The following is a 26,507-nucleotide window of genomic DNA, read 5'->3' on the forward strand; positions in this document are numbered from 1 at the left end:
TATCTTTAAATATAAAATCCATGTTTGTTATAATGTTATAGAATTTATTAAGGATCCACATTAGTTGTTGCTCAACTTCTCAGACTTTAGAGCGAAAGAAAAGACTGTCAGCTGTAAAAAAAAACAATGTATAGTCAATATTCAGTCCAGCTGGTTTTATGTGCAAATGGAAATGCATGAAATTTGAATTGTCACCGAAAGTGTTTTACGTTTGGCCGTGGAAAAGGAAGGTGATTCAAATTGGTGTATTGATAAGAAATACAAAATACAACAAGGTGCAATGGAAGCAGGCTTAGTGAATAAATCATGTCACCAAGAGAAGCTAAGGTTTATATCTATGCAGAGCAAATGGATGTGTGTTTACCGACTAGACATGTACTTCATTTACTGTACAGAGAGACATCACTGCCGCCCATCTGTTTCTACTTTTTAGCAAGGAAATAAATCGGCATCTGATTCACGGCTTCGGCAACTTCTCCTGCATGTTTGCATATGAAAATGACTTCTGTTTTTCCTATTTCTGTGGTTAGATACCAAAAAAAAAAAAGAAAAAAGAAAAGACAAGATGTTCTGTGTGTTTCAAAAACAGGTGGATTCTGTGACACCGAAGCGATGAAGTCTGGGAAAACATGGCAACATGCTGTGTGAGAAAAATCTCAGCTTATTTGTGAATATGTTCGTCAGGCAAATCACAAGTACGCAAGACAGACATGAGGGGAAAATATTTCTAAAATGATCTTATATTTCAGAAAGAAAGTATTGATGAAAACACCAAAGCAAGTTATATGGGTTAAAGGTTTCTACATCCACATCCTCCACATCTGCATCCTCCCTGCAATCCGCCGTTTGGGGCTGCTCCGTGTATCAAACCTTTACTAATCCATCTTTGACCTACAGATCAAAAGTATTCCTGGAAATGGCAACCGCGATTAGCGTCGATTGTTTATTCCCTGTTGATGCGGGAAGAGCGAGCGTGACGGCTACTGGTTCAAACAGGACTTTAAGGCAGAATACATGTTGTGACCCTGGGTCGTATTTGTTTTGATGGTGATGTGACAGATTTATCTCTCCAGCCCTTAGAGAGAGAGAGCGAGAGAGAGAGAGAGAGTGTGTGTGTGTGTGTGTGTGTGTGTGTGAGGGTGAGGGTGATGAGAAACAGGTGGTTCCCTGTGATTGGTCTATTTGAAAGCATTGCTGGTTCCAGCTGACAGCGACCTGCTCTCCCTCCACTCTACTACTCTGTTGCCCATAAGGTTGGAATATAAAATGTTTTTTTTTCACCTCTTCTCATGAAATGATTGTGACAATGTGATTTATTCTTGATAAATAAAGTGTTTATCTTCTCAACTTTATTGATCAAACTCTTCCAAACATATCACAGTGAAACTTAAACCACAATTAACCTTTGCAAACTGTGGATTCAGGCTTTAACTAAATTGGGGGCATTAGGGTTAGCAACAGTGTACAACACTGCATCTAGATTTCATGTGGCTTCTCGTAGTAGGACATAGTTTCTGGTCTGGAATAGAATAAATAGATTTTTCAGTGAAAAGATGCAAAAATTGAAAATATTTTGAACCTTATTCATTTTGTCAGAACATCTTTTCAAGGAAATCTCAGTTTTGTTTTGTTATTTTTCATCAACAGAGAGTTGAATGATTAGGAGAAACCATATAAGATGGTTTTGTCCAAAAAAAAAAAGCTTTTTAAAAAGTACATTTTTAGATTTTGCAGGCAGATTAAGCGTTTTCAAAAAACCTGAAACTGAAAAACATACAGGCCAGACACAGAAATGCAAACATACACGGATAAATTCATGAACAGACTCTCCCTGCGTTTCTCCCTCTCCTGTATTTTGCTGTCGTAAATCCCCGGAGTGTCGCTGACCTTCTGACCCCTTTAACCCTATCCTATATAGGCACAGGACTCGCTAAGCTTCAGGGGCTTTTTGTTGTTTAATCGGACAAAAAGAAAACACGAGGTGATATTGAAATGAAAAACAGTGTCACTGTACAGCCCAGGGACAGACAGAAAAAGAATAATCTGGTCATACCAATCATAGCATGTGCATATAAATATATATATATATTTATATATATATATATATATCCAGTGTATATGCATGAAGAATAGCACCGTGTGTGTGCAGAGAATTTTGGCTCCATGTCCAGAGAGAACAACAATGATAAATTACACACAAGTAACACTAATGAGGTCCTTCTCTGAGCTAATGAACATGTAAATTAGCTTCTACATCTACGTTATCGCGCTCGCTTTCATAGAACACTTTGCTGGTAGAAACAAGAACTCCCCGTGTAACCGTTTATTAATAAGTTTACAAGAAAAGAAAAAAAAAAACTGTTTCATCATCATCAACATGTAGATTTATGCAGAAAGGTGCCCCCCCGATTCAAATCATCTAATCATTAACTGCAGCACATACTTGCACAGTATGATGGTTTGTTGTTGACGCTTAAATCATCCTTATACTATACACTGAGTGGGCTTTGGGTCGGGACCTCATGGATCACTGTTTCGAAAATAGACTGCGACAGTAGGAACTGCAGCTGATGAGGAAAACATGCTATTTGCTGGGATCGTGAGATATTTGGTAACCTAAAAAAAAAAATTGGGTAAATTCCCTGTTTATGTAATTTAGAAATTGTTTGAGCAGGCAGCCAGATGGACACTTGGCAAAATTAGCCAAAGCATCACTAAAAATGTTGAGACGGGATTCAAGCTCAGAGAAGCAGGAGGGGGTGGATTTGTTGTCAGCGACAAAAATGTTGCATCTATTTTTTTATTTTTTATTCTTGGCTGTGTAGTATGAATGATTGGCTGGGATGATAATTAGTACTTAGCAGGTTTTAACAGTCATTTTGTCATCTATACGAGCTGTGGCAAGCGTATTAGTAAACAGGGGCTTCTTCAGTAGACAAGAGAGCAACATTAGGACCCAACTGAAGCCACGTTCATGTCCACCTGATGAACATACGTCTGCAATTCAGTGTGTTTGTAGCTGTCTTTGTCTTCCCCGCTGGCCCTCTTGGCCAGTAAATCAGTAAATCTGGTGATTTAGTGCACATAATGTGTCTGACGGTCAAATTCAATATTAAACAAATATGTAAAATACTAATTAGGCACATATTAGTGAATGTCTGAATGTATTACACACGTTTCTGTTGCCCCATAAGTTGTATTCACTTACTTTTTTTAACTCATGATGAATGGAGCACTAAGCATTTAATATTTTTCTTGAAATTAAGTACAATATGTGAATATGATCGAGCTTTGAGGACACTCTGAGTCAGGTGTTTTATGTTCAGAGAGAGATAGAAAGAGAGATAATGTGGGAGCATGAGGTCGATGTAAACACCTAAATCTTTTTTGTAAAAATTAAGGAGGCTTACAGTAAGCAGATTCCAAAAAGCTGGTATTAAAGTGAGTGACCGGTCACAGTGTGGTTGAGGGTGGAAGCAGCGAGCCGTCACTTCGACCCTGCAGCACCGCTCGGTGATCCAAACGCAGACCCCCTGCTGCTTTAGTTTGATTAAACCTAGATTGAGCCCTGAGCTACATTTCAGAGCTCAGAATAGTGCTGCGAGGGCTCAATCCAATAGACGGTAGCTTTCCAGTGATCTGATCCTGAGCCCAATCTGTATGTGCTGAATGTGAGTCTATGTATAGAAAATGAATCTGTGTGTGTGTGTGTGTGTGTGTGTGCCATCATCTGTCTTTTAACAATGTCAAGGTGATGGCACGTTTTTGTAAAAATGAGTTTAATCATCTGATGTATACCAGGAAAGAGAAGAAACCCTTCTTTTCAAAGTCATCTGTGTCAGCTGGTATTTTGATAATCTGACTTTGTATTCATTTAAGCTTTTCTAAAGTTTTAACATGCTTTCTACTCCCACCTATTTATATTATATAACCTAATCTGAATTCAATTGGACGACCATCACACCACTGAAAAATATTCAGATAAGCTGTTGAAATGCTCCTGATTAAAGTGTGAATGTGTGTGTGTGTATGTATAATGGTGAATTGTGGGGACTTCCCAAAAAAGATGCTGCCATTTGGCGTCAATATTAGAAGCTACGGTTAAGTTTAAAATAAAGGTTGGGTAATAAAACCCTCATAGGTGACAAGAACTCTCACCCTGCTGGCTGGGCTCTGGTTCATCCTGGTTCTTTTTGACAGAGAGGTCCAGCGGGCCGTCCTGGTCGGCCATGAGAAGCTTGCTGAGGACAGGATTCTGTGCAGAGGCAGCAGCCGTGCCTCCTCCTCCTCCCCCGTTACTGGCTCCCGTACCGTTGCTGCAGGCGGTAGCTGAGGCAGAGGCAGCGACGGCGGCAGAGGCGGGGCTGAGGCCCATCCCTGGGGTCGGGGATGGCGAGGAGGAGACAGACGATGGAGGGGAGCTCGACGCTGGCAGGGGCCCAGGTGGGGAACACGGAGCCAGAGACGCCGCTCTCGGCAGGCTTTGGTCCTTCATGATGCCGTTGGGCAGGGGCGAGTCGTCCTGAGTAGTTTTTGAGGTATATTCGGCAGCGAACTGGCGGATCATTCGCTGCATGATCTCACGAGCCACTAGAGGAATGTGAGGTTCTGAGAAACTTGGGAGGTCTGGAGAGAAACAAGACAGAGGGACAAAACATGTCAGCATCCTGCCCTCCAGGAATTTCTTCAGTCACTGCCATGTTCAACAGTTTATTTATCCCATTTCATCCTGAAATGTAATCCTGATGCTATGCTGAAATAATCCAAAAATCCCCCAGAAGCAGCATTTAATCCTGCCTATTGACTGAGATGAAAGAAGCACATCAGTGTGTGCAGCAGATTATTGCCCACCATACCTGCTCCTTAAATTTCCCAAGAATGCCTTCATGTTTTCGCTCACACATTGTGCACGTCTACAAAAAGATCAGTTAATGCACGGAGGTTCGGCCATTTGTATTTAAAACATTGTGATCACTAGAACTTGCCTGCACAGATAAACACGACAATCCATGATACCATAGAGGAGAGAAAAACATTTCAGCAACTGACAAAAACAACTTTTTTTCTCCCCACAGTTGAGAATTTGCTCATTTCTTTTCTTTTCTATCAGTGTACATTGAGTATTTTTGTGCATTGTTAGTTGGACAAAACATGCGATTTGAGGACATAACTCGGGGCTTCCTGGAATTACAGTGCAATTTTCTGACTTTTTTTTTTAGATTAACCCTTCAGAGTCTGGGGTAACTTTTCATTTTACCTTTGTGTTTCCCATTAAAACGGCTTAGCTTGCCTTTCTTTGTGTCTTTCTTTTCAGCACAACCTCACCTATGTGATTCTAGAAGTATTTATTTATTCTGACATAATATATGGACACACTGTATGTAAAAGTGCAAAAGAAACACAAAATCCGAGTAGGAACTAGTTGGATCTTTGGAGGAGCGGGGGTCTGCGCGGACACCTCCTCTCGTTCGTCTTCACGCGCAGCATCCTCTTCATCCTCTGAAAGGAGTCTTCCTCACAATCAGAACGTTCTTCCCCAGATTCAGCATCTTCTAACTCGTAGAAGAGCTGTAGTGCGCGACTTCGGCTCTTCATAACTTTAGTCTTAATAGGCCGATGGACAAAATTCAAACACTTGTAAAAAGTTTGAAGCGTCCGCTTTCCAACAGTCTTTGAACTGAGCACCTGCGTGCTTGTGTCACAGCTTTACGTTTTCAAACGTGCGACATGTGACTCCGAAGGGTTAAACCATTAACAAAATTCCTAACTGACAGATGAAAAGGTAATGAAAGCGACTGCTAGCTGCAGCCCTGCTATCACTGTGAGAAATATCTCAGAGCAGTTTTTATCCTTGTTCTTGCACAGTTCACTATTCTCCACTACGGTTACTAGAGAGCAAACAATAGAATATTTTGAAGAGTTTGATGATTAGTCTATTCAAACATGCTGTAAAAGGAGGAAGTTTGCTATTGTACCACACCATTCTGTATCATCTAAAATCCTTTTGTATCATAGCCTACCATATAATACATGTTTTGCTGGTTCGATTTGTAAAATAAGTATCCAGCACAGTGAAACACACACACAAATAAATAAATAAAATTGCAACAAGTACCAGGGGACTATTTAGAGAAAATACAGATGTGAAAAGCAAACTTTCCATCATCCCCTGCTGCGACAAAACAAGCCCACATCAAACACCGGCCATTGATCTCATGGGCTGATACACATTAAGCAGAACAGTGACAACGACGACACTCATTTGCCATTAATGCTTTAATCTGGCATTGTCCCAGATAAATCAGCTGCACTCATCTCTTTACGACCAGCAGCTACATTATTTGGATATTTTCCTGCGTGCCACTGAATCCCAAATCCTCCAAACAATACATTAGCCCAAAAATCTAATCCCGCAGCTATACTGAAATAATCCAAAAATCATATAATCTGCACGGTATATATACAGAATATACATTTACGCAACTTAATGTCTGCGTACACATGCATATTGCTATTTTACAGCCATGCTTCAGACATCTGCTCTTTTAATTCTGCAGTGCTTCATCCTCAAGTCATTTTTTTTTTACTTTTTCCAAATCACCAACTCATTTGCACCACTTCTGAGAGTTTCATAGCTTGTCTGCGGTTTCATCACACTGTGTGGTCCAACTAAAGTCATAGTCATAAGTAATAAATCATAAAAAGAATAGTAAAACCATTGATGATCTATCAGACTTGTTCATTTGAACTTTTGATTCCTTGTGGGCCAACGACAGCCTGAGGCTCTTCTAAGTGTGGCATCAGGACTAAAAGTGACGTCTGGATGAAGAGTTCAGGCTTTTTCATTCTTCCCGTGTTAAACATGTGACTATGACCATTATAACCATCAGATTATTTTAATGCAAGCTTAAAACAAACTGTGAAACAATGTTATTCTTCACAAGTTGCAAGCCTGCACTTATACTATCTGAATGTGTTTGAGTTTTCATTTCATTTTATTAAACACTATGAAAATAAACAATGTTATCAAAAGAAAATTAAAAAACTGTTCCACAGATGATTAAAAGCGGCGTGACAGTGAACACTGGAAGTGCCAGGCATGAATAGAAAGCTGGAGTCGAACACAGCAAGAAAACAAAGAGGTAAAAACAAATGGTGTCTAAGCCTCGTCTGTTCTGTGACATGTTTTTTTAAAAAAAAAAGGAAAATACCATGAACTTCTTTAATCAACATTCAGTAAAAACATGACACTTACAAGACTGTGTTTTAAGAGTCTTCAGGCACATATGACAACTCAACTAAACCTATGAACTCTGCGCACTGATCCACAAAATCAACTTCAAAAACCTCAAATTCAAGAGAATACGGACACCAAAGCACTTTATTAATCTTGTATTTATAGGCTTTTCATTTCAGCTTCATTGCAGCTCTGCTAATTAGCCGTTAGTCATCAGTCTCTGACTTATTGTCAACCACAGGCTGCTGTAAAGCTGCGCCACAGACCTGCACGTAGGTGTTGCTGCCATTTGTTGTTTGTGATAGATCTCTTAATCCCTTGCTAATGTTACTTGACTTCTGTGCTCCACCTAAACATCACACTGGGTAATCCCTGCCACTGCAGTGATCTTGTTGACATGGCAATAAAAGAGCTTACATACTGAAGTATGTTGTGCTCCGTCGAAGGCTTAATACATTCAAGCAATTCACCCATTTGGAAGTGCGCAGATAGCTGTGAGGTCATTTGCCCGCTTTCGCCACAATCGAGCAGGCCTTGAATACAAAGACCAGGAAGTAGGTCGGAAATGTGCCGTAGTTATACAGCTCCATTTTGACAGGTGCAGTTTTCATGCTGCCACCTTGAGAAACCTCCTGGGGAAATCCCAGAGTGCTGTGCTTGCTAGGAAATGGCCGTTGTGCAACAACAGTACAGGCTTGTGCAAAAGGTACACAAGAGGCCTCGCTACAACAAAGCTGAGTGATTTGCCAGCAGCTTTTTTTTTTTTTTTTTTTAACATTTCCTTAAGTTGTTCAGGAATTTTGCCATCCACCCTGAGAGAGGAAGCTTCCTGAGGCTGCAAGTTGACAGACGCAAATGGCTGCAGCTCACATACATTTCTGTATCAGTGAATGCATGCTGATTTGCACTGTGTGTGTGTGTGTGTGTGTGTTGCAGAGAGGTGGCGGTCAAAGAGGTTATGCAGCAGGAATCACAAGGCATGCAATGTGTGACGTTTGCCCCAAGCAAGGCTAAATTATTCTGCCAGATTTTTTTTTTTTTAAGGGGAGTTTTGCCACTTTCTGTCAGCACGAGAAAGGAGCACATGATAAATGGCTGTGCTGCAGTTCAGCTTCATCCTAGCAGGTTAAAACCAAAGCTTCTGTCTGCTTCCATCACTTGATAAGCACACAATGTGGACTTCTTTGCTTTTGAAGAATTAAAATCACTTGTTTAAAAACAGGATATTCACACATGTATTGTTGAGTGGGATGTTTTAAACCATACGATCACATCAGAGCAGATCGGTGACATGTTCCCGGCCCTTATTCCTCCATTCCTTGGTGAATGTGCAGTTGTTTTAATGCTGTCTGTGTCCCTGACTGTGTGCTAACAGGTCTGTACTAATGGCTGTGAGAGTGTGTATTCGTGTGTGTGTGTGTGTGTGTGTGTGTCCCTTCATGCTTTTGCCTGCGTGATTGTTTATCTTTCTATATATGGCAGCTCCACAGGCAGCTTTGCCTGTGTGAGTGAAGCCAGATTGATTGGGGCCATGCATTGATTGGACAGATATCTCCTTCCTCCCTCTCTCCCTCCCGGAAAAAACACAACACAAGCTACTGCCTACAAGGCTCAGCTCTCCTCGGTCACAAAATAGCTGCCTGCCTTGGGATAAAACATGATACACTCCCAGTTTGGAGCGGACGATGGCAGCTCAGCAAATATTCTGACTTTGAATGTGTGCATGTAAATACAAGCTAAAGTAACACTCACATCCAACCACCTCTGAATGTGAAGCCAGGATGCTAATTCCTTTTGGGTAATGGGTTCACTAAGCAGTTTGGTCAACAAAGAAATCTTGAGCCAATTAGTTATTGTAATTTATGGTTAATGAAGAAGCTGTTAGTCTGTGCTCACTAAACTAAACTAGCTAAACCTAATGCTGCCTAACATAACACGCCTGCAGTAAATCCTCCCTTCATGGAGGTTATAATCCTCAGTTTTTGTTGATGCAGCGTTGATTCAACCTTATGCTAATTTTGGTAGAATCAAGTCGAATCAACATCATTAAAACGTGCTTCATGGGATTGGCCTAAAGAGTAATCAGCCCCCATATTGTTCATGGTTGCTGCAGGTTTGCATCAACCAGGGTGCAGCTTTATATTTGGCTCTCAACACTGAGGCTGCAGTCCTCATGTGACCAATTATAAGAAGTCATGCAGTGAATTGGTCTCATTTTTGGTCTCCAAAAAAGCTCAGGTCGGCGCTGATTGGTGAACGAATCTTTCCTAGCTCAAGCTGTTCTCATGCCAACAGATGTAGCAAAACTCACAGGTGTTATCACTTCCCCCATTTTGTAAGTTGAACTTTTTTGTCCTCGACTCTACCAAAGCGAAATAACCCTCCACACAGTTTCCCACATGGCCTCTCATTGTAATGATGGCACTGTTTGCACAGGTCGGAAAAGTGGGTCGGCCTCTCTGGCCCAGATCTTATCCGATTTAGGGTCTAACTGGAGGGCAGAAATGTCTTTGTTCCAATTGTAAAACTTTGAAAAACTTACATCTGGTGCCCCTCAGGAATCAATCCCAGGTTCCCTTTTTATCCAAACTGTACAAATTGTCATAATTATGCAGATGACACGCAACTTCACACGTCATTCTGCAACAGAGACTTGTGTCCTCCCTGATTAGCTGTACTAAGGTGCTCAGCTTGTTCATGATGTTTTCCACAACTACAACAGCTACTTTAGTTCCCAAAGCCCATAGTTTTATAACCTGAAAAGCTTTGTGATTGACATATTTTTCATCTGCTGCGATGTCTCTAGTCCCTTAACCCCGACAGGAAACCAAAGATTTATTACAGATATTCCCGAGTACAGATGACTTTTTTTGCAGGCCAGAATTGTCCAAAATGTGGACACACATGAAGGACGATATAAATGAAAACTAGAAGAACTTTACGCTACGTGATCGAGAAGATTCTTACCGCTCTGATTTTATGAAGTCATTGGTTTTGTTAATCATGTGTAGGAGATTTAACTATGCTTTATTTTATCATTTGAACAAAAAGCAATAAACTGCAGGATCTCGGCTGTGGTTAGATCCATAATTTTTCCATTACCTTTCAGAGAATAAATAAATAAAGATCTGGAAACGGTCTAGTTTCAACTCTCACAGTAAATGTCTAAAATATATAATAACCTCTAGCAATACATTCCCTTATATTTGCTGATTTCCCCCCAGTAACTAACCAGATTTTCTGGCTTAAATCCACCTCTGGAAATTCTTACATATTCCAGATATTTATGACCAGAGGGACTGTGAAACTGAGCAATGAAAGTAAACACTGATTTCTGTGTGTGGTGTGTGGATTTTACCTTTTCTGTGAAACACAGCATTGAGGAAGTCTTGGGCCTGTCTTTCGAGCCGGCTGATCCGTGACTGCTCCCGTTTGACGTCTTCACACTCCGACAGCACCTGGCTGCCTCCACCGCTCTCTACGCTGTGCTCCTACACAGACAAACACACAAGTAAAAATTAGCAAAGGCCCGATCTGTCAGAAAATACCCCGACTGTGTCATGCTGACTGTTTCACCATGGTTAAGCCCATGGTTCTGCTCAGCTGCGTGAGCCAATAGGAGACATGTTGCGGCTGCAGCTGCATGCAGCCCTCTCCATTCTTTGGTCTGTAATTGGTTAACTCCCAGTTTATAGGTGCACATATTGTTTTTCTCTTAATTAATAAAAGTGCATGTGTGGTGGTCTTGTGGCTGCACTGCACTCTGACTAGATTTCACTAGATTTCACTAGATGTCACCGTTCAGTCTGACCCTTGAGTCTAAAACCCAAAAAATGCTCAATTTGTAATGATATAAAAAAGTGAAGCCAGCGAATGTAACATAAACAATGTTCAGTAAAATGGTTGTTTGGTAATCAGCTGATTGATAAATCATGTCAGCGCTACATAATTGCTTGTTTGTTTTAATTTTAACATAAACTGATGTCATTTTTGTGTGTGTTGAGCTGATCATATTGGCTAATCAACTGACTATTACCAATTACTAATCTCCCTGCCTATTCTAAAATTATGTTTTGAATTGTATTTATTTATTATTTAAGGGGGGAAAATGTGGAAATCCACTAGTAATTTTGTTTTTTTAAATCATTTATCTGCTCTCAACTGTTAAAAACGACTGTGAATTCACAATTTGGTGAGGGGGAGGGTAACTAGGCAGCAAAACATGATGAATGTGTTCATTAAATTAGGTGGCACCACCGCACAGAATCCAACAAGAAGTATATGCGAGTGTGTCAATAACCAATAAAATGACACTTCAGGGAGAGGTGATGTGGTGGAATAGCTCATATCTCTACCATTGTTGGAGGCAGGCCTTTTCAAGCTCACAGCCAATCAAAAGGCTTCCTTCTGGGTATCCAAGGTCTCGACCCTGATGCGACATGGGTCTACCAGCGAGGCATTATTAAGAAAGAAACAATCAAACAAAGAGGGAATGTGAATTCAGCACCTGAATCGGGCACCAGGAGATAAATGGAGGCATGAGTATGTTTTTAGGGGCTTTCACTATCCGTCTCCGTCTTTATTACAACCCCCCCCCACCGCCCTCCCCTCAGCTCTCTCTATCTGCTGGCAGCTTGCATGGCCTCAGATCAATGAATCAATGGTTCCCGCCCACTGAAGCTCCTCTGGCGTTTCACAAACAAGCAGAGGGTAATAACAGCAACACAGAGAGCTTTCAAGTCCTAATGGAAGAAGAAAAGTAAAAAAAAAATTGCGTTAAATTAGAAGAGAAATGCAATTAACGCGTCAATTGCGTGCAAATTTGGTCATATTATGGTTTGTACACTATGACTTGCTGACATGATTATTGACCAGCCAGACGACACTGCTGGAAAAAAAAAAAAAAAGTCCTGTAGTCCCTGCTGGGCTTTGTTTAATTGATTTTGCTGTTGATTGATTGAGATTTTTTTTTTTTTTTTATTTGTTCTGTTCAGGTCTTATCTGTAATTACTCTTTGCACTTGTGTACATTTTCTATACATACAGTGTCTCTGTGAGCGTTAGCGTTAGCGTTAGCTTCAGTGGCGTGAGCAGAGAGAGAGAGAGAGAGAGACAGAAGAACGGACCCAGAGACAGATGGGGGTTAATGGAGTGGGGAGGTGGTGAGACAAGGATGTTTTTAGGAGACAGATGGCAGACCTCAGAGGTCGGACCGGGGTCAAGTTGAAAAACAAGCAACGGCCGAGGGAAGGACACCCCCCCCCCCCCCCCCCCCCACACACACACACACACTTCCTTCCCTCCCTCATTCACTTGTTCAGTCACATCCCAAAAATAAAGGAGACGGAAAACATGGACCGATGAGCAAAGTACAAGCAGCAGGTGGTGGTTTTATTTCCATTGAACTGCAGATTTCTGCGTGTTTCCATCAACGATGTTTATTGAAATTCATTCAAGAGCTTGTGATAAGATCAAAAAGTTAATTACAGAGCATGAGTGACAGATCCATCTTTCATTACTGCTCTCCACCTAAACGGGCATTTGCGTTTTCTCATGTTTTTTTAAATTAATTAATTAATGTGTCTCCTAATCAAATGTACCCTGTGGGTTTTTCTTTGTTTTTTTTTTTTAAACACACCCTCTATGGGAATGGAGAGTGAGGGTGACATCCAACAAGGGCTCTCGTCTGGTATCAAACCTCTTCTACCACAATGTCCATGTATGTGCATATGTATGTGTGTATTAACTAGTAGCCGGTCCAATAGACTCATTATTATTCTGTTCTGATCACTTTTTAGAGAGGCCTCCCTGCTGCTGTGGGAGTCTCACTAATTTACACCCATGTCCTCCTCCTCCTCCTCCTCCTCCTTTCACACACACACACACACACACACACACCTCCAAATCCTTGTGTCGCATTCCTTTCATAAGCTAAATTGGGGTCAAGACCGTAATGGTTGAAGAACACAAATAACAAGTGTGCAGGAGGAGGAGGAGGAGGAGGAGGAGGAGGAGGAAGAGGAAGACGTGGCACTTCCAACACAAAGCTCAAAAATGTCAGCAGACAAAAACACAAATGTGTGGACAAGTCACATAACAAGTGGTGAACTGGGCAGGAAGAATTTCTCTCTATTCTGTAGAATATATATATATATATATATATATACGTTAAAAAAAATGTAATAGAAAAACACATTAGTGTCTTTTTGAAATGTAGAATGACACTCATTCAGTCCCTCCCTGCTCTTTTGGGGGTTTTTATTATATTTTGTGCATGTTCTCATTTACTGTAGGCCTGGGAAAAATGCCAAATGCTGCACAGTTCATATTCTAAAACCAATTATTGATAATGTCTAAGTAGTTTAAAGGTAAACACTATTGTAGGTTTTGTTAAGTTGACATTTTGTCTAAAGGAATAGTTTGACATTTTGAGAAATATGCTTCTTTCCATTAGCTTAGCCTGGAATAAAGACTCAAAGCAGGGAGAAACCACTAGTGTTGGTCTGTGCAAATGGTAAAAAGGTATGAAAGGTGCAATGGGGAACGGGTCTCACGGGGAGTTCTGGTCTGATTCTAGCTCCATATAAACACACATTTGATTTGAAAGTGGTCTGAATTTTCACCGTGCTCACTGTCCAGCCGCCATAATCAAGCTGAGGGAAGATTTCAGATGATCATCTGAGCTGCCACCAGTGATTACCGGGCGCTCGAAGTACCAAGCGTCACGAGCTGCAGCGAGTGGGGCGCCGGGTGCTTGGCAGACGTTTGTGCCCCGAGTCTTGCCAGACCGTCGTGCCTTATTGATTAAGATAGTTGGGCCAGTCTGCAGCCTGAAGCCAGCGCACACTACACTCACACCAGGCTGTTAAAACTCCTCAACTCAACAAAATCAATATTCCAATTTGCAGTTAAGCACAGTTCTCTTTGTAGTAAAGATGCAAACTCAATGAGTATCTATCAGAAAAAAATAAAGTATTGATAAAAGAGGTTTATATGACATTTCTAGTTTTTGCTTTGCTACCATTATAATGGAAAACGCATTTATTAATAATATAATTATTGTTTTTCGTTTTTGTTTTCTGAAACCAAAGCTACTCCTTGAGTTCAGGACAACGTCGCACCGCTAATAAATGCTAACATGCGTTTAACACATGGGCCGAGGAAAACCCCCCCACGTCAACACGAGGAGAACGTGCAAGCCGCTGTGTCGTCTCCTACCTTGACTTTCTCGCGTCTCAAGCAGCAGAAGAGACAGTTTTCATCAAAGGACCAGTCAGACACTTCCTCGGGCTCGCAGTCTGGATGAAAGAAGGAGGCAGAAAGCAACAGGTGAAGTGACAAACTCCATCTTACACACTGCTCACATGCACAGCCCTGTTATCAACAGGTAGAGAGATCTGAGGAAACTCTGGTGGAGGAAAACTAACAGAAGAAAAAAACATGACAACATTAAACTTGACTCATTCTTTCAGTTTAAACAATCAGATCCAGGTTGAATCTTAAAACCAGCTGTATATCTGGGTGTAAATGAATCAATGGAGAGATCGTCTGTTTTCATTCAACGTGCAGTCGAGCCTGCAGAGAGTCACAGCTGAGGGCCCACCAACCACAACAACAACAGCATTAGAATGATTCACTTTTAATTACACCCAATGATTAAATTACAGCGATGACTAACTTCAAACGTTAAGTACGCCTTGCAAAAACTAACCACTCCTGTGATTGACAGATGAGCTCAATTCGCTATCGAATACATCGTTGCCTAAAGACCACAAACACTGCATGAATACCTCTGTGTGTGTGTGTGTGTGTGTGTGTGTGTGCATGTAAATAAGACTGCATCTGTTTGTGAAGTATTCATGCCCTGAAGCCGTATTTGCGAAGAACTAATTACCCCTCTCTCCAAGACTGCGTTCAGCTGAGCATGTTCAGTGGGCTGCTGCTGCTGCTGCTGCTGTCTCCTGGTAGTTCACTTACTGCACATCATGAAACTGAAACACTCCTCTCTCTCTCTCCTCACAGCTTTCCCGTCTCCCTCCATTTGAGTGGAGAAGTGGGCAGACCCTCTAATTGCAAATGGTACAAAATGAATTAAAACACGCGCAGGGGGGGTCTTCTGGATGATCCGACAACGCAGCGCTTCTCAGAAAACAAAACAAATCATAGTTAACTCGAGCAAAGTTTCGTCTATCATGGGATTCCTTGACAGCATTAGAGCTCCAGAACAATATAACCACAAACAACGATCCCGCAGTCATTCACGTGAACCCAAAGCAGTAAGATATTCAAAAATGTAAATGCACAGTACTTGCTGCAACAATTAGTCTGCTGCCATCTGGAATACGCTACGGGGCCTTAAAGACTCAACGCATCCAGAAAACACTGATCTTACAGTATCAAAAAACTCGGGTGTAAATGATACAGTCGGGTGGTGGTTAGCACTGCTGCCTCACAGCAAGAAGGTTCCGGGTTCGAATCCAGATCTGAACCTTGGTTTGCACGTCCTCCACAAGCTGGCATGGTCCAAAACCATGCAGGTTAGGCTGATTGGTGGGCGTGAATGGCTGTCTGTCTCTAAGTGTCCAGTGTACCAGTCCAGGATGTACCCCACCTCTGGCCCAATGTCAGCTGGGATTGGCTCCAGCCTCCCCCCGCCCCCCCGTGACCGTTAAGCGATATAGACAATAGATGGATGATGCAGTTTTTCAACACGTGGCTATTATAAAAAATCTAAAAGAAATCCCACAGAGAACTGGATATTAAGTACAAGAGACTCCCCACTTCTTGGTAGAGTTCTTCAGTGGTCCTCTCAGACCCTAGTAACCTAAACCTGACTCTTCAGTTTAACTAGGCCTGGGTCTGAGTCGGTGTCAATATGTTTCATAACAATGAGTTTTTCTGACACCACATGGAGAGTGTGTGAAGCGAAGTGAGGTGACGATTACTTGTGCTGCTTGTTGTTGAGTTCCCTTTCTTTAAAAATTCATTTATGTTTTATTTTGTTTGTTTCAGGAATTTCAGAAGACCCTTACTTCATGGTTTTAGCAAAGACGTGACCGAAGTCAGCGACTAAAACCGCAGTGAGTAAGTAAATCTCTTCATTCGACATCGCGAAACACTTCATATGTCAAGAGGGCAAAGAAAATGAAAACAATAGAAGAAAACAACATTCATGGAGATCAAGTAGGAGGCCCTAAAAAAAAAAAAAAAAAAAAGAGTTAAATAATTACTGACACAGCTGAATCAAGTCTCTCAACAATCATTACTCATCAATGGTTGCTCACTTCTGTATTAATCCTGCGCTTGTGGGCTTATGATTGATTCAGGTGACGCCGGCTGTCAGCACACAGAGTCGTTTTTAGAGACAGACGAGAGAAAGAGAGAGAGAGCGAGGGAGGGAGGGAGGGAGGGAGAGAGGGAGAGAGGGAGGGAGGGAGGGAGGGAGGGAGGGAGGCTGCTGTTGACTTGGCTACAGTTGAGCTGTTGCCATGGCACTACACTTTCTTTAAAAGACCTCACTACAGTCCGAGACCACATCACCACAGACTGACAGGGAGAGAGAGAGAGAGAGAGAGAGAGAGAGAGAGAGAGAGAGAGATGTGTGTGGGGGGGGATGCAGTGAGAAGAGAGGAAAAGTGGGAGTGTGTTACAGACGGGTGGAGAAAACAGAAAGTCGAGTCAGCTCCACAGAGAGAGAAAGAGAGAAAGAGAGAAAGAGAGGAGATCAAAATCAATATGGCCATAATGTACTGTTAACATACAGAACATGTCACATCAGAACCTCTCATCTCTGAAATATCTGCTTTTCAGCAGCTGAGACGATGAAGCACATGAAGTCGAGTCGAAAGTCTTCGTCAGCCCCCCCGAGGACGGCGAAAAACAATCTCATAATCCTTCAACGTGGCATTAAATGTTAAAAAAAATAAGGTGTTAATGTTTTAATTTTACCGGTGAACAAAACAACCCTGTTCATGCCGTTACCATGGTGAACCCCACGTTTCTCTAATGGGATGTGTCAACCTACATGAGAGTATTCGCTCAAATACACAGAAATAATGTCAAGAATCGCCTCCTGATGTGACTAAAAATGAACACACGGCAACAAGTTCGTGTTGAGGCGGTTGAAACCAAAACTATCTGTGCACACAGTCGACTTAAGCTTTCCAGATGAGCTCTTTTCCTCTTCGTAGTCTCCTGCAACCAATGCTCTTTCTACCTAAAGAACTCCAAAAACAAGACAGAAAAACAATCTCTGTGGAGCACAGAACTCGTCGTCCATCACAGTGAATTCACTTTAACATTATCATTATGAAGTAATGTACGGAAGTGTAATTCTGAGATAAAGGATTTTATTGTTATTATCAGACTATTATAAGAATTACAAGATACTCAAACCATCTCTAATTGCTGGTTCCCTGGTTGCAGCGCTCTTCCTCAGTAAAGCAATATAGATGCAAAAGATTCACGCAGACTTTCACATTTTAGCACTAATGCTAACTGATTTTCATGCAACTGGAGCAAAACACTGAAAAAACATGGGTTGGCTGCTCTTGCTGGTTGGAAGTTGGCTCTGACGTGACTGCAAGAAGAATTTCAGCTGCTGTTTTAAGTCGAATCGAACCATCCAAAAACACCAGTATGGTCCTTTTAAGATATACAGAGCTTAACAAATGTATTAGACCTCCACCCAGTGGAAGGTGTTTCCCTCCCCTGTCCTAAATTAACAGTATTGCTGATTACCAGAATGTTTTTTTAGTTCCTGTGATGGTTAACCACCAGTATGTGCAGCTCTTTAATCACAATGATGGATTTGAGTAGTGGAACTGATGGACTGGACAAGTCAAAGTCCAGACTTGAATCCTATCGAACAGATCTGGGATTTATTGGATTAAAAAATAGATCACACACTAATTTAATCCAAAGAAAGTCTGTGGGAACAGCTGGGAACTATTTGGAGCTCAATAACAAAAGAGACGGAGGAAAAGTCCATGAAAACAATCAGGGAGGTCAAACTAGATATTAAGATTTCTGGTTAAAATATGTGAATAAGGACTATTTAGTTGTTCCAGTTTGTTATTTGCCTAATAAATAATAATACAATGTTTAATTTGAAACAAGTTTTTGACAGATTTCTAAAATATTTGTGTTTTCTCATTTTTATGACAGCTGGTCTGAGACATTTGTTAAGCACTGTGTGTGTATATATATATATATATATATATATATATATATATATATATATATATATAGCTCCAGTCCCACTGCTAATGTGTACAGGCAGAGTGTGTTTCTTACAATACAGCAACCACGTCCAATCACATTTCACTTTCCTCTCACATTCCTGTGAGACGTGCAACAGACACATGGACAGTCTATTACTCTCTCTTTCTCATTCTACCTCTGCCTCTCACTGTAATGAAAAGGTCAAAGGTGAGCTGTGCTTGAACCCTGTGGTTGTGCCACTTACAATATCCCTGGGAAGGCGCCAATTAGCTCCAGTCCCACTGCTAATGTGACCCCCCACCCTCACGGTAGTCAAGTTTCTGCATGTGTGTTTGTGTGCAAGTCTGTGAGCCTGAGGAAGACGTTAACACCGTTTATAAGGAGTGTGTGTGTGTGTGTGTGTGTGTGTTCTTGCTCATGGTTCAGTGTTCACATGCACTTAATTTGCCAGGTTACTGTTTCTGCAGCAACCTGATGGTTTCTTAACCCTTTAACCTTCCGCTCAACCATATGGTAGAGCACATTTTGACTCACTGTATCTTATTGAAAACATGTTTTACTTACGACATCTCAACCGTTTGGTGGAGGCCAATATTTCAAAAAATGTGGGGTCTGTTCTTAAAAAAACATAGATTTTTGTAATTAGTGCCTCAAGGAAATAAAATATATAAAGAATACATTTTTCCATCACTTTTTTCTTGGTGCGGACCTTAAAGGGATAAGTACGGTGGCCCGGAGGTGCAAAACAATTTTACAAGACGTGAAACACTTTTACAAAGCTGGAGACAAATTTACATTTTAGAAAACATTTTTACAAATCATTGCCATAACACATTTACAAGTCCTGAGACAAATTTACATTTGAGAAAACAAATTTAAAAGGCGTGAAACACTTTTACAAACGCCGAGACAAATTTACAAGTAACTTTTTCAACCGGAAAGGGAATGTACCAACTGTCAAGTAGAACCGGAAGTGATGAGGAGTTCATGGCGACCCACGATGGACGGCAGTCAAGCGGTGTTGAGCCGATTAACGCGGTACATTCCCTTTCCGGTTGAAAAAGTTACTTGTAAATTTGTCTCGGCGTTTGTAAAAGTGTTTCACGTCTTGTAAATTTGTTTTCTCAAATGTAATTTTGTTTTCTGATTTGTAAAAATGTTTTCTAAAATGTAAATTTGTCTCCAGCTTTGTAAAAGTGTTTCTCGTATTGTAAAATTGTTTTGCACCTCCTGGACACCGTAGATAAGCTTCATGTTAATGAACCAACTGTATGCAGACTTCTGCTGCAGAAGCTTTTAGATACACAAACTGATTCCTTCACCCACAGAATACAGAAATAATACATGTTGTTATTTAAGTCACAATAACGCCCCGATCTTTTTTTAACACATTGGCTGTTCAGATAACGATCTTTACATGCCAGCATTCCCAGTTTGATTAAGGAGGTGGATCTGGCCGGCCCTTATCACCGTGTTGGAAGCTGGAAAGGACGCTGGACTGAGGAATGGCAGAGCGATAAACATCTGTGGTAACAATTTTATAGAAAAATCCCACGATGCCACAGTTAATCAGGTGTGATGTTTGACAAATGGTGGAAAATAACAAGCCATGCAGCGAGGCCACTGTGAGTGTATGTAAACAACATGTTCACATGACAGTTTTCAGACTCTACAGCCTGATGCGGACTGACTGACTGATGCATGTGGCCCTTCTTTAAAAAAGAGTGCCACAGGGAATTGTGGGAAATGTAGGAAATCACTAATCACTGATGCAGAAAGGGATAAGAGCCCTTTGAAAGAAATTAACCAAACAGCTTCATGTACGTGAACGGTTCAGTGCCACAAAATGCAACTTTAATGCTGTTGCACGTTTATGAAATCTGGTGTCGTTGGTGTGTGTGTGTGTGTGTGTGTGTGTTTGTCTCCGTAAATAAACAAGGGCTTTGCTTGGAGTGTGTGTGTGTGTGTGTGTATATGGAAGAGTAATGCATGAGTGAAAATGATGTAGACAAGCCAGAAATATTCTAAAAATGCCTTAAGTTGATGGGGGAGGGGGGTCACATGACTCCAGGGCACCATGTTGACCTCGTTTCGCCGTGATTGGACGAGAGAGAGAGAGAGAGAGAGAGAGAGAGAGAGAGAGGGAGAGAGAGAGAGAGAGAGAGAGTATAAGTAAGATCTGGGTATTTAGGTGAGATTGGTCTTCGCTCATTTTATTCCCATCACATCCATATTTAATTTGTGTCACTCGGAGCAGGAGACTCGCTCTGAGAGACAGAATCAGATGGCAGTTTTGGTGACTTTCAACATATTTTGTGTTATACTGTATTTCCCACAGGGCTCTGGGCCTCCATGCCTCCTAAATAACATCCATACATGCATGCTGTTATTTCCCTAAGTAGTGTGCATTGCAAAATGACAGAATGCATTAACGCAAACACGCAGAACAGCTGCAGACTTCTTCTGCACTTCACTTCACAAGTCTGAGTGATGATATGTGTTTGTGTTTTAAAATCACACTGCTCTATGTCTGGCTACGGTCCAACACATTTCATCGACATTTTTATCCATCCAGCAGTTTATGTTTCCAGGTCTGGCAGCAAAAGGTGTTCTCATTGGACTCTCATCGCCTCGTCAGTCGGTCTGAGCCTCCTTTACGGCCGGGCTGCTTCTTATTTTACTGTATCTAAATGACTCCATTAAAATTAGCACTAGCACGATGACATGACTTGACAGCAGAAGACCAGAAACTGAATCTAAGAAAGATTTTAATCTGCACCATTAGCTGACTGGTTCTGCTGGGGGCCGTTTCCCGTCGGACTTTAACTGCCACCTCGGTGCATTTTCAGCATCTTAACAACAAGCTGAACATCTCCTTCTTTCCCTTTCTCCAGCCTCAATTTGGCTTTAGTTTAAATATGGTTTTATTAAAGATTAAACATAGTGTTGTGTTTTCTGTACAGTTTATTCTGTAGGCGTGACAACACATGTCTTTAAGATAGATCAACAAGTAGATAGTGTGAGAGAGACTGTATCGATGGCAATGAGCGAAACTTTACTCTCCCTGAGTAAATAAGAAGCTAGATTTAGAGCTGAGCTCCTGCTAAAACTAAATCAAACCATGTGCGCAGAATAATTTGTGTGTGTTTGTGTGTTTACCTTGGAAAAGAGTGATATCGTTGACTAGTCCCGGCCCAAACAAGCCTTCCAAGATGCTTTCAAAGCCTGCGGAGAAAGGAGATGTGAAATTAATGTGAGGTGACATGTTTACCATCTTAAACAACTGACAAATGACAGCAGCTATAATACTGACACACAGGCTAAAATAAACCCAGCTTTGTTTTTTCTGTTTTTTTTAAATGCAGCATGTACACAAGGAAACCATTTTTAAAGGAGATTTGAAGCGCTCTTTAACTTTTGAAGGGTGAGGAACAGAAATGATGGGATGATGTTCCTGGAGGACACGTTATGCTGATGCAAAGCCTCCACTGCTTTCACCCAGCGGCATCAACAACAACTTCAACAAAAAACAGCAACGACAAAATAAAAAATAAAACCACAAACAGCAGCACAAAGGAGTTTGTAATCTTGAATCATTCTGTGAATTCATGTTGTTGTTTTGTTTTTTTTATATACGTGATGAAAACTGACGAGAATAATAAACATAAAATACATGATTGTGTGTGTACACACACTCAGACAATGGCATAGAAGCTCTTTTCACACACACACACACACACACACACACACACACACACACACACACACACAATAGAGACAACAGAGGGCTTTTTAGGCACACACAACTAGAAACACAACGAAATATCTCCAAAGACAAAGCTGGGTGAGTGCTTATTATGCATATTAACACAACAGACAATAGAAACACACACACACACACACACACAAACAAGGTGTGGAAGCATTTATTAGTCACTATGCACAAAAGACACACACACACACACACACACACACACACACACACACCCTTGTCTTTCTTTCCAGCTCTTAAAGCAAATTAGCACTTTACCTTATACACCAAGCTAATGTCACTCACTTTTTATTAACTGTAAATACCCTCGCTCTGCTGTTGCTTGGCAACCGCATACATAGAAACATAAATACATATTGCAATATTACCCCCCCCACCCTCACACACACACACACACACACACACATACATGCACATACATACCCCTCCCCCCTCTCTCTTCCACCCCCCACCTCAGCCTCCATTAAATGGAAATGGAAGCAGACAGAGAGAAACGGAGACAAAGACACGTGTAGGTGTGTTTATACATGTGTGTGTGTGTGTGTGTGCATTTTTAGCATAGAATGAAAAGGTTGATGGAGCTCACACACACACACACACACACACACACACACAGAGACAGAAGGTTCAAGTGTGGCCGCTTGTTAGGCCACACTCTACATCGCAGGAATAAACTCGCCTGATGAACCACAGCCGGCGTGGAAAATGTATTTGTCTGTTATAAAATCATTACGGACGACCTCATGACAGCAGCAACGCCACTTCAGCTGCAGCAGCTCCAGTGTTACCAGCAGCCAATAGGAAGGAGGTCAGAGATTCAAGGACTGCGGCGGTGCTTTAATACGTTCCAGTAACTAGTAAGATATCTGCTCTGTTATGAATCCTTATTACGTCTTTATTCTATGTGACTGACTTCAGGATTTGAGGTTTGAGGCAGGAAGCGCTCTTCGTCGGCACGTTGGACTTCAATAACATGGTGACAGAAGAGGTTAAAATGCTGAGAGCTGCACTGTGACACATGTTTACATCCACAGCAGATGAGCACAGTCCTGCAGTTTTTGGGGAACAGGAAGTAATTAGACAAATTACCACAAAGTTAAATCAGCAGACACGTGATACAGCGACCAGCATCACTTCCTACTTCTTCTGGACTCATTTGTTCCTTCACTGTGGGATTTTTTTTTTAAGCATAAAAGCACATAATGAGTTGAATTTAGGTCATGTGACCTGATCGGGCCAATCAGATATATTCCACTGTGTGACCCATGGGTGCTGCAGCCACAGCGTGAGGGTGGAACAATTAGTTTGGACCACCCCCACTTTTACCATGTTTTTACCATGTGGAAAATCAGTGTGTTGTCTGTCCACTCATTTTTAAACCCATTCTGCTTGCTTATTGAGAGAATATCCAGATTAAATCAAACTGCACCCCACGTTCTCACTGCTACGTGGCACGTGGATCGACCCACAAATCGGAAACCGGCCTGGTTTGATTATTGGAAAATATCACGGGTTCGCACATAGAAAGCAAAAAAAATGACGGTGATTAATAAATTACAGAAACATTGTGTGCAATGGTCCTTTTTTCTTCTCACTGTTCACCTACTATAGATGTAAACACCCTTAAAAAAAAAGCTGGAACTGAACTTTTTAATGGTTTATTTAAATACATCCATGATTTGGCAGATGTCTTTTCATCCAAAGCAACTTTAACTGATTATTTTCCTCACAAACAAGCACAACTGGGGACATTTGGCATTCAGTGTCTTGCTCAAAGACACTTTGACATGTGGACAGAAGGAGATGTGGATCGAACCACCTTGCAAATATTATAATAATAACACTTCTTCTGACTCCAAGTTCAACGTTGGTGAGGGGAACGACGACAGCACGTGGCACGGAGGACTTTTATGGACGATGGCACAAAGATCAAGCCCGATACAGACGTAAACACCGAGGAGGACGAGAGGAGGTAGCTTGTTTACCTGCCAACTAAATCTGGAAACACACCTGCGCCTTTTGCTCTGTTAGACCAACACACAACACTTCCAACACACGTTCCAACGTTTCTAAAGATCTCAGTGATGATGAACTGCTCTGAATACTGCCCAGAATAAAATACTTTAACTAAGAGACAATAATATACTCAGACTCATAGCATCAAGAAGTCTCCATCATATTCAGTCACTGGTTCACGGTTTCTGTAAATTGTATATTTGGTCTAAAGACGTGTGTTTCAGTTGCAGTTGAGTATGAAATTCCACTTCAATGTGTTCATTTCAAATCAATGAGCGCAGTCATGACTGCCAGTATGGTGCATTAAAGTCACATTGCCCTGACAAAAAGTGCGTGGGATGGTGTGTGTGAGAGTATGTAAGTGTTTGTGTGTGTGTATTTGTGTGTGTGTGTGTGTGTGTGTGTGTCAGAAATCCCTCATTACCAATCCTTTAGTCTTTTCAGCTTGTTTTGGCCTGATGCCAGAAACAAATTAAGTTGTGTTATCCTTTGAATTCCAGCAAGACCTATCATGTGGTGATGGTACGATGTCAACACACACACACACACACACACACACATACACACACACAAGGGCTTGAACTAGGCAGGGGGAAGCTTGAGTGGGTGCACCTCCGACACTGACTCATGTTTTCATGTTTTCTAACATTTATAACATGGCTGTGGACCAGAGCCAGGGACCACATCACATGAAACATAATCATTTTGATAACTTGAGTTTGCAAAACTGAAGTCTACACATGGCGTCATGTCTCTTTTGGGGTTGCAGATTGTGCAGAAATGGAGCTTTAAGTTCTTTGCATGTCCTTGAACACCCCGAATGCTATTGAGGTGGAGTTATTTGGCATCACAGAGCTACTGCCCAAATCTCCTCTGGTCAGTCAACATTCTCCTCCACCCCCCCCCTCTGTCTTTCTCAAATTAGTCCAGCACTGCACAGGGTGGAGGAACACACATACACACCCACACAGGCACTTCACAAAGTTCTCTTAAACCTGCACATGCAAAATTCATGCGGCCTACAAAGGCAGCTTTGATAACAAAAAAAAGGAAGCTTCAAAGAATTTTCAAAAGCTTCCACTTTTTTTTTTCCCCTCCTCTTCAGCTGCCAATATGCACAGAAATACAGCTCTCCTTTCAAGTCAGGGTGGGAAATAATTAGGGTGGCAACGCTGCAGTGTGAGAAATCAGCCCTGAAAGTCAAAGTTACACGGGCCCCTGTGCTATTTGGGCCACGAGATGGAGAGCGTTTTCATATTCAAAGCCACAGTCAGTCACAAATGCATCTCCAGCAGCAGCAGCAGCAGCAGAAGCCAGCGTACAGTAGAGGATGACTCCCCCCGCAAGGCCAAAGCTGCAATTGGACAGATGAGATTGAGGATGTGATTGGACAAACGAGATTAGGGGATGTGATTGGCTAGATGAGATAACTGCGACAAAGTCTCCCGAGCCACAGGCAAAAAGCTCCTGAAATGTAGGTCAGTTAGTGAACACACACTCTGGGCCCAAAAGCATTTACACATGACATGGTAGAGGGAGAGAGACCACACACACACACACACACACACACACACATACATTATGGGCATCTGGGATTCTGTCAGTGTGTTATGCAAAACTGCACTCGAATATAGACTCACTCACACACACACACACACACACACACAGATATGTCCCCAATCTCTGAAAACTCCATTGTGTCACTTTCGTTTCACTTCACAGAGAACAGCAGCACAGCCGAGAGCAGCGTGACACAAACTTAAGAGACTCACACACGCACAAAAAGACACACAAAAATACACACAAATACATGCATGGAAGGAATCACAAGACGTCGAGCTAATCCACATCTGCACCAGAAAGGGCAAACAACCCCTAATAACACAAGACTTGTGAACAGATGTGAACACATGAACGGCACAATGAAACCTCATTCATCCGGGAATGCAGGTGCAGGATGTGACACATAATGTGACAAATAATAAAACTGAGATGGATTGTGTAACCACACACACACACACACACACACCTGACAACATCTGCAATCAAGCACATGATCCATCACATGATTCATCTTGTAATTAGTTAGTTTCACTTAAAGCTGAAATGTGATTTATGCGTTGGGTTTTAAGACTAGTAGCTAATTTCATCCAGTTTCAGACCAACACTTACAGGTAGTGTCAGACATGTGACATAACACCGACATGTCAACACAGCCAACGTACTGGCACACACACACACACAGAGAACAACAGTGCTA

The 26,507-nt window shown here is 41.6% G+C and overlaps 2 protein-coding genes across 2 annotated transcripts in view; both read right to left on the reverse strand.

Moving 5' to 3' along the window:
* hoga1 (4-hydroxy-2-oxoglutarate aldolase 1) overlaps positions 1-26,507 on the reverse strand; it is a 199,544-nt gene that overhangs the window by 89,098 nt on the left and 83,939 nt on the right. The window lies entirely within an intron of this gene.
* Positions 1-26,507, reverse strand: part of lcor (ligand dependent nuclear receptor corepressor) — a 69,503-nt gene that overhangs the window by 6,104 nt on the left and 36,892 nt on the right. The window contains exons 2-5 of the mRNA XM_070828508.1: positions 21,619-21,684; positions 14,455-14,534; positions 10,596-10,728; positions 4,159-4,626 (exon numbers count right to left, since the gene is read on the reverse strand). Coding sequence (XP_070684609.1) covers positions 4,159-4,626; positions 10,596-10,728; positions 14,455-14,534; positions 21,619-21,684 — 747 coding nt within the window. The remainder of the gene's footprint in view (positions 1-4,158; positions 4,627-10,595; positions 10,729-14,454; positions 14,535-21,618; positions 21,685-26,507) is intronic.

The sequence above is a fragment of the Pempheris klunzingeri genome, chromosome 3 (genome assembly GCF_042242105.1).
Source record: "Pempheris klunzingeri isolate RE-2024b chromosome 3, fPemKlu1.hap1, whole genome shotgun sequence".
In the NCBI taxonomy this organism is placed as follows: domain Eukaryota; kingdom Metazoa; phylum Chordata; class Actinopteri; order Acropomatiformes; family Pempheridae; genus Pempheris; species Pempheris klunzingeri.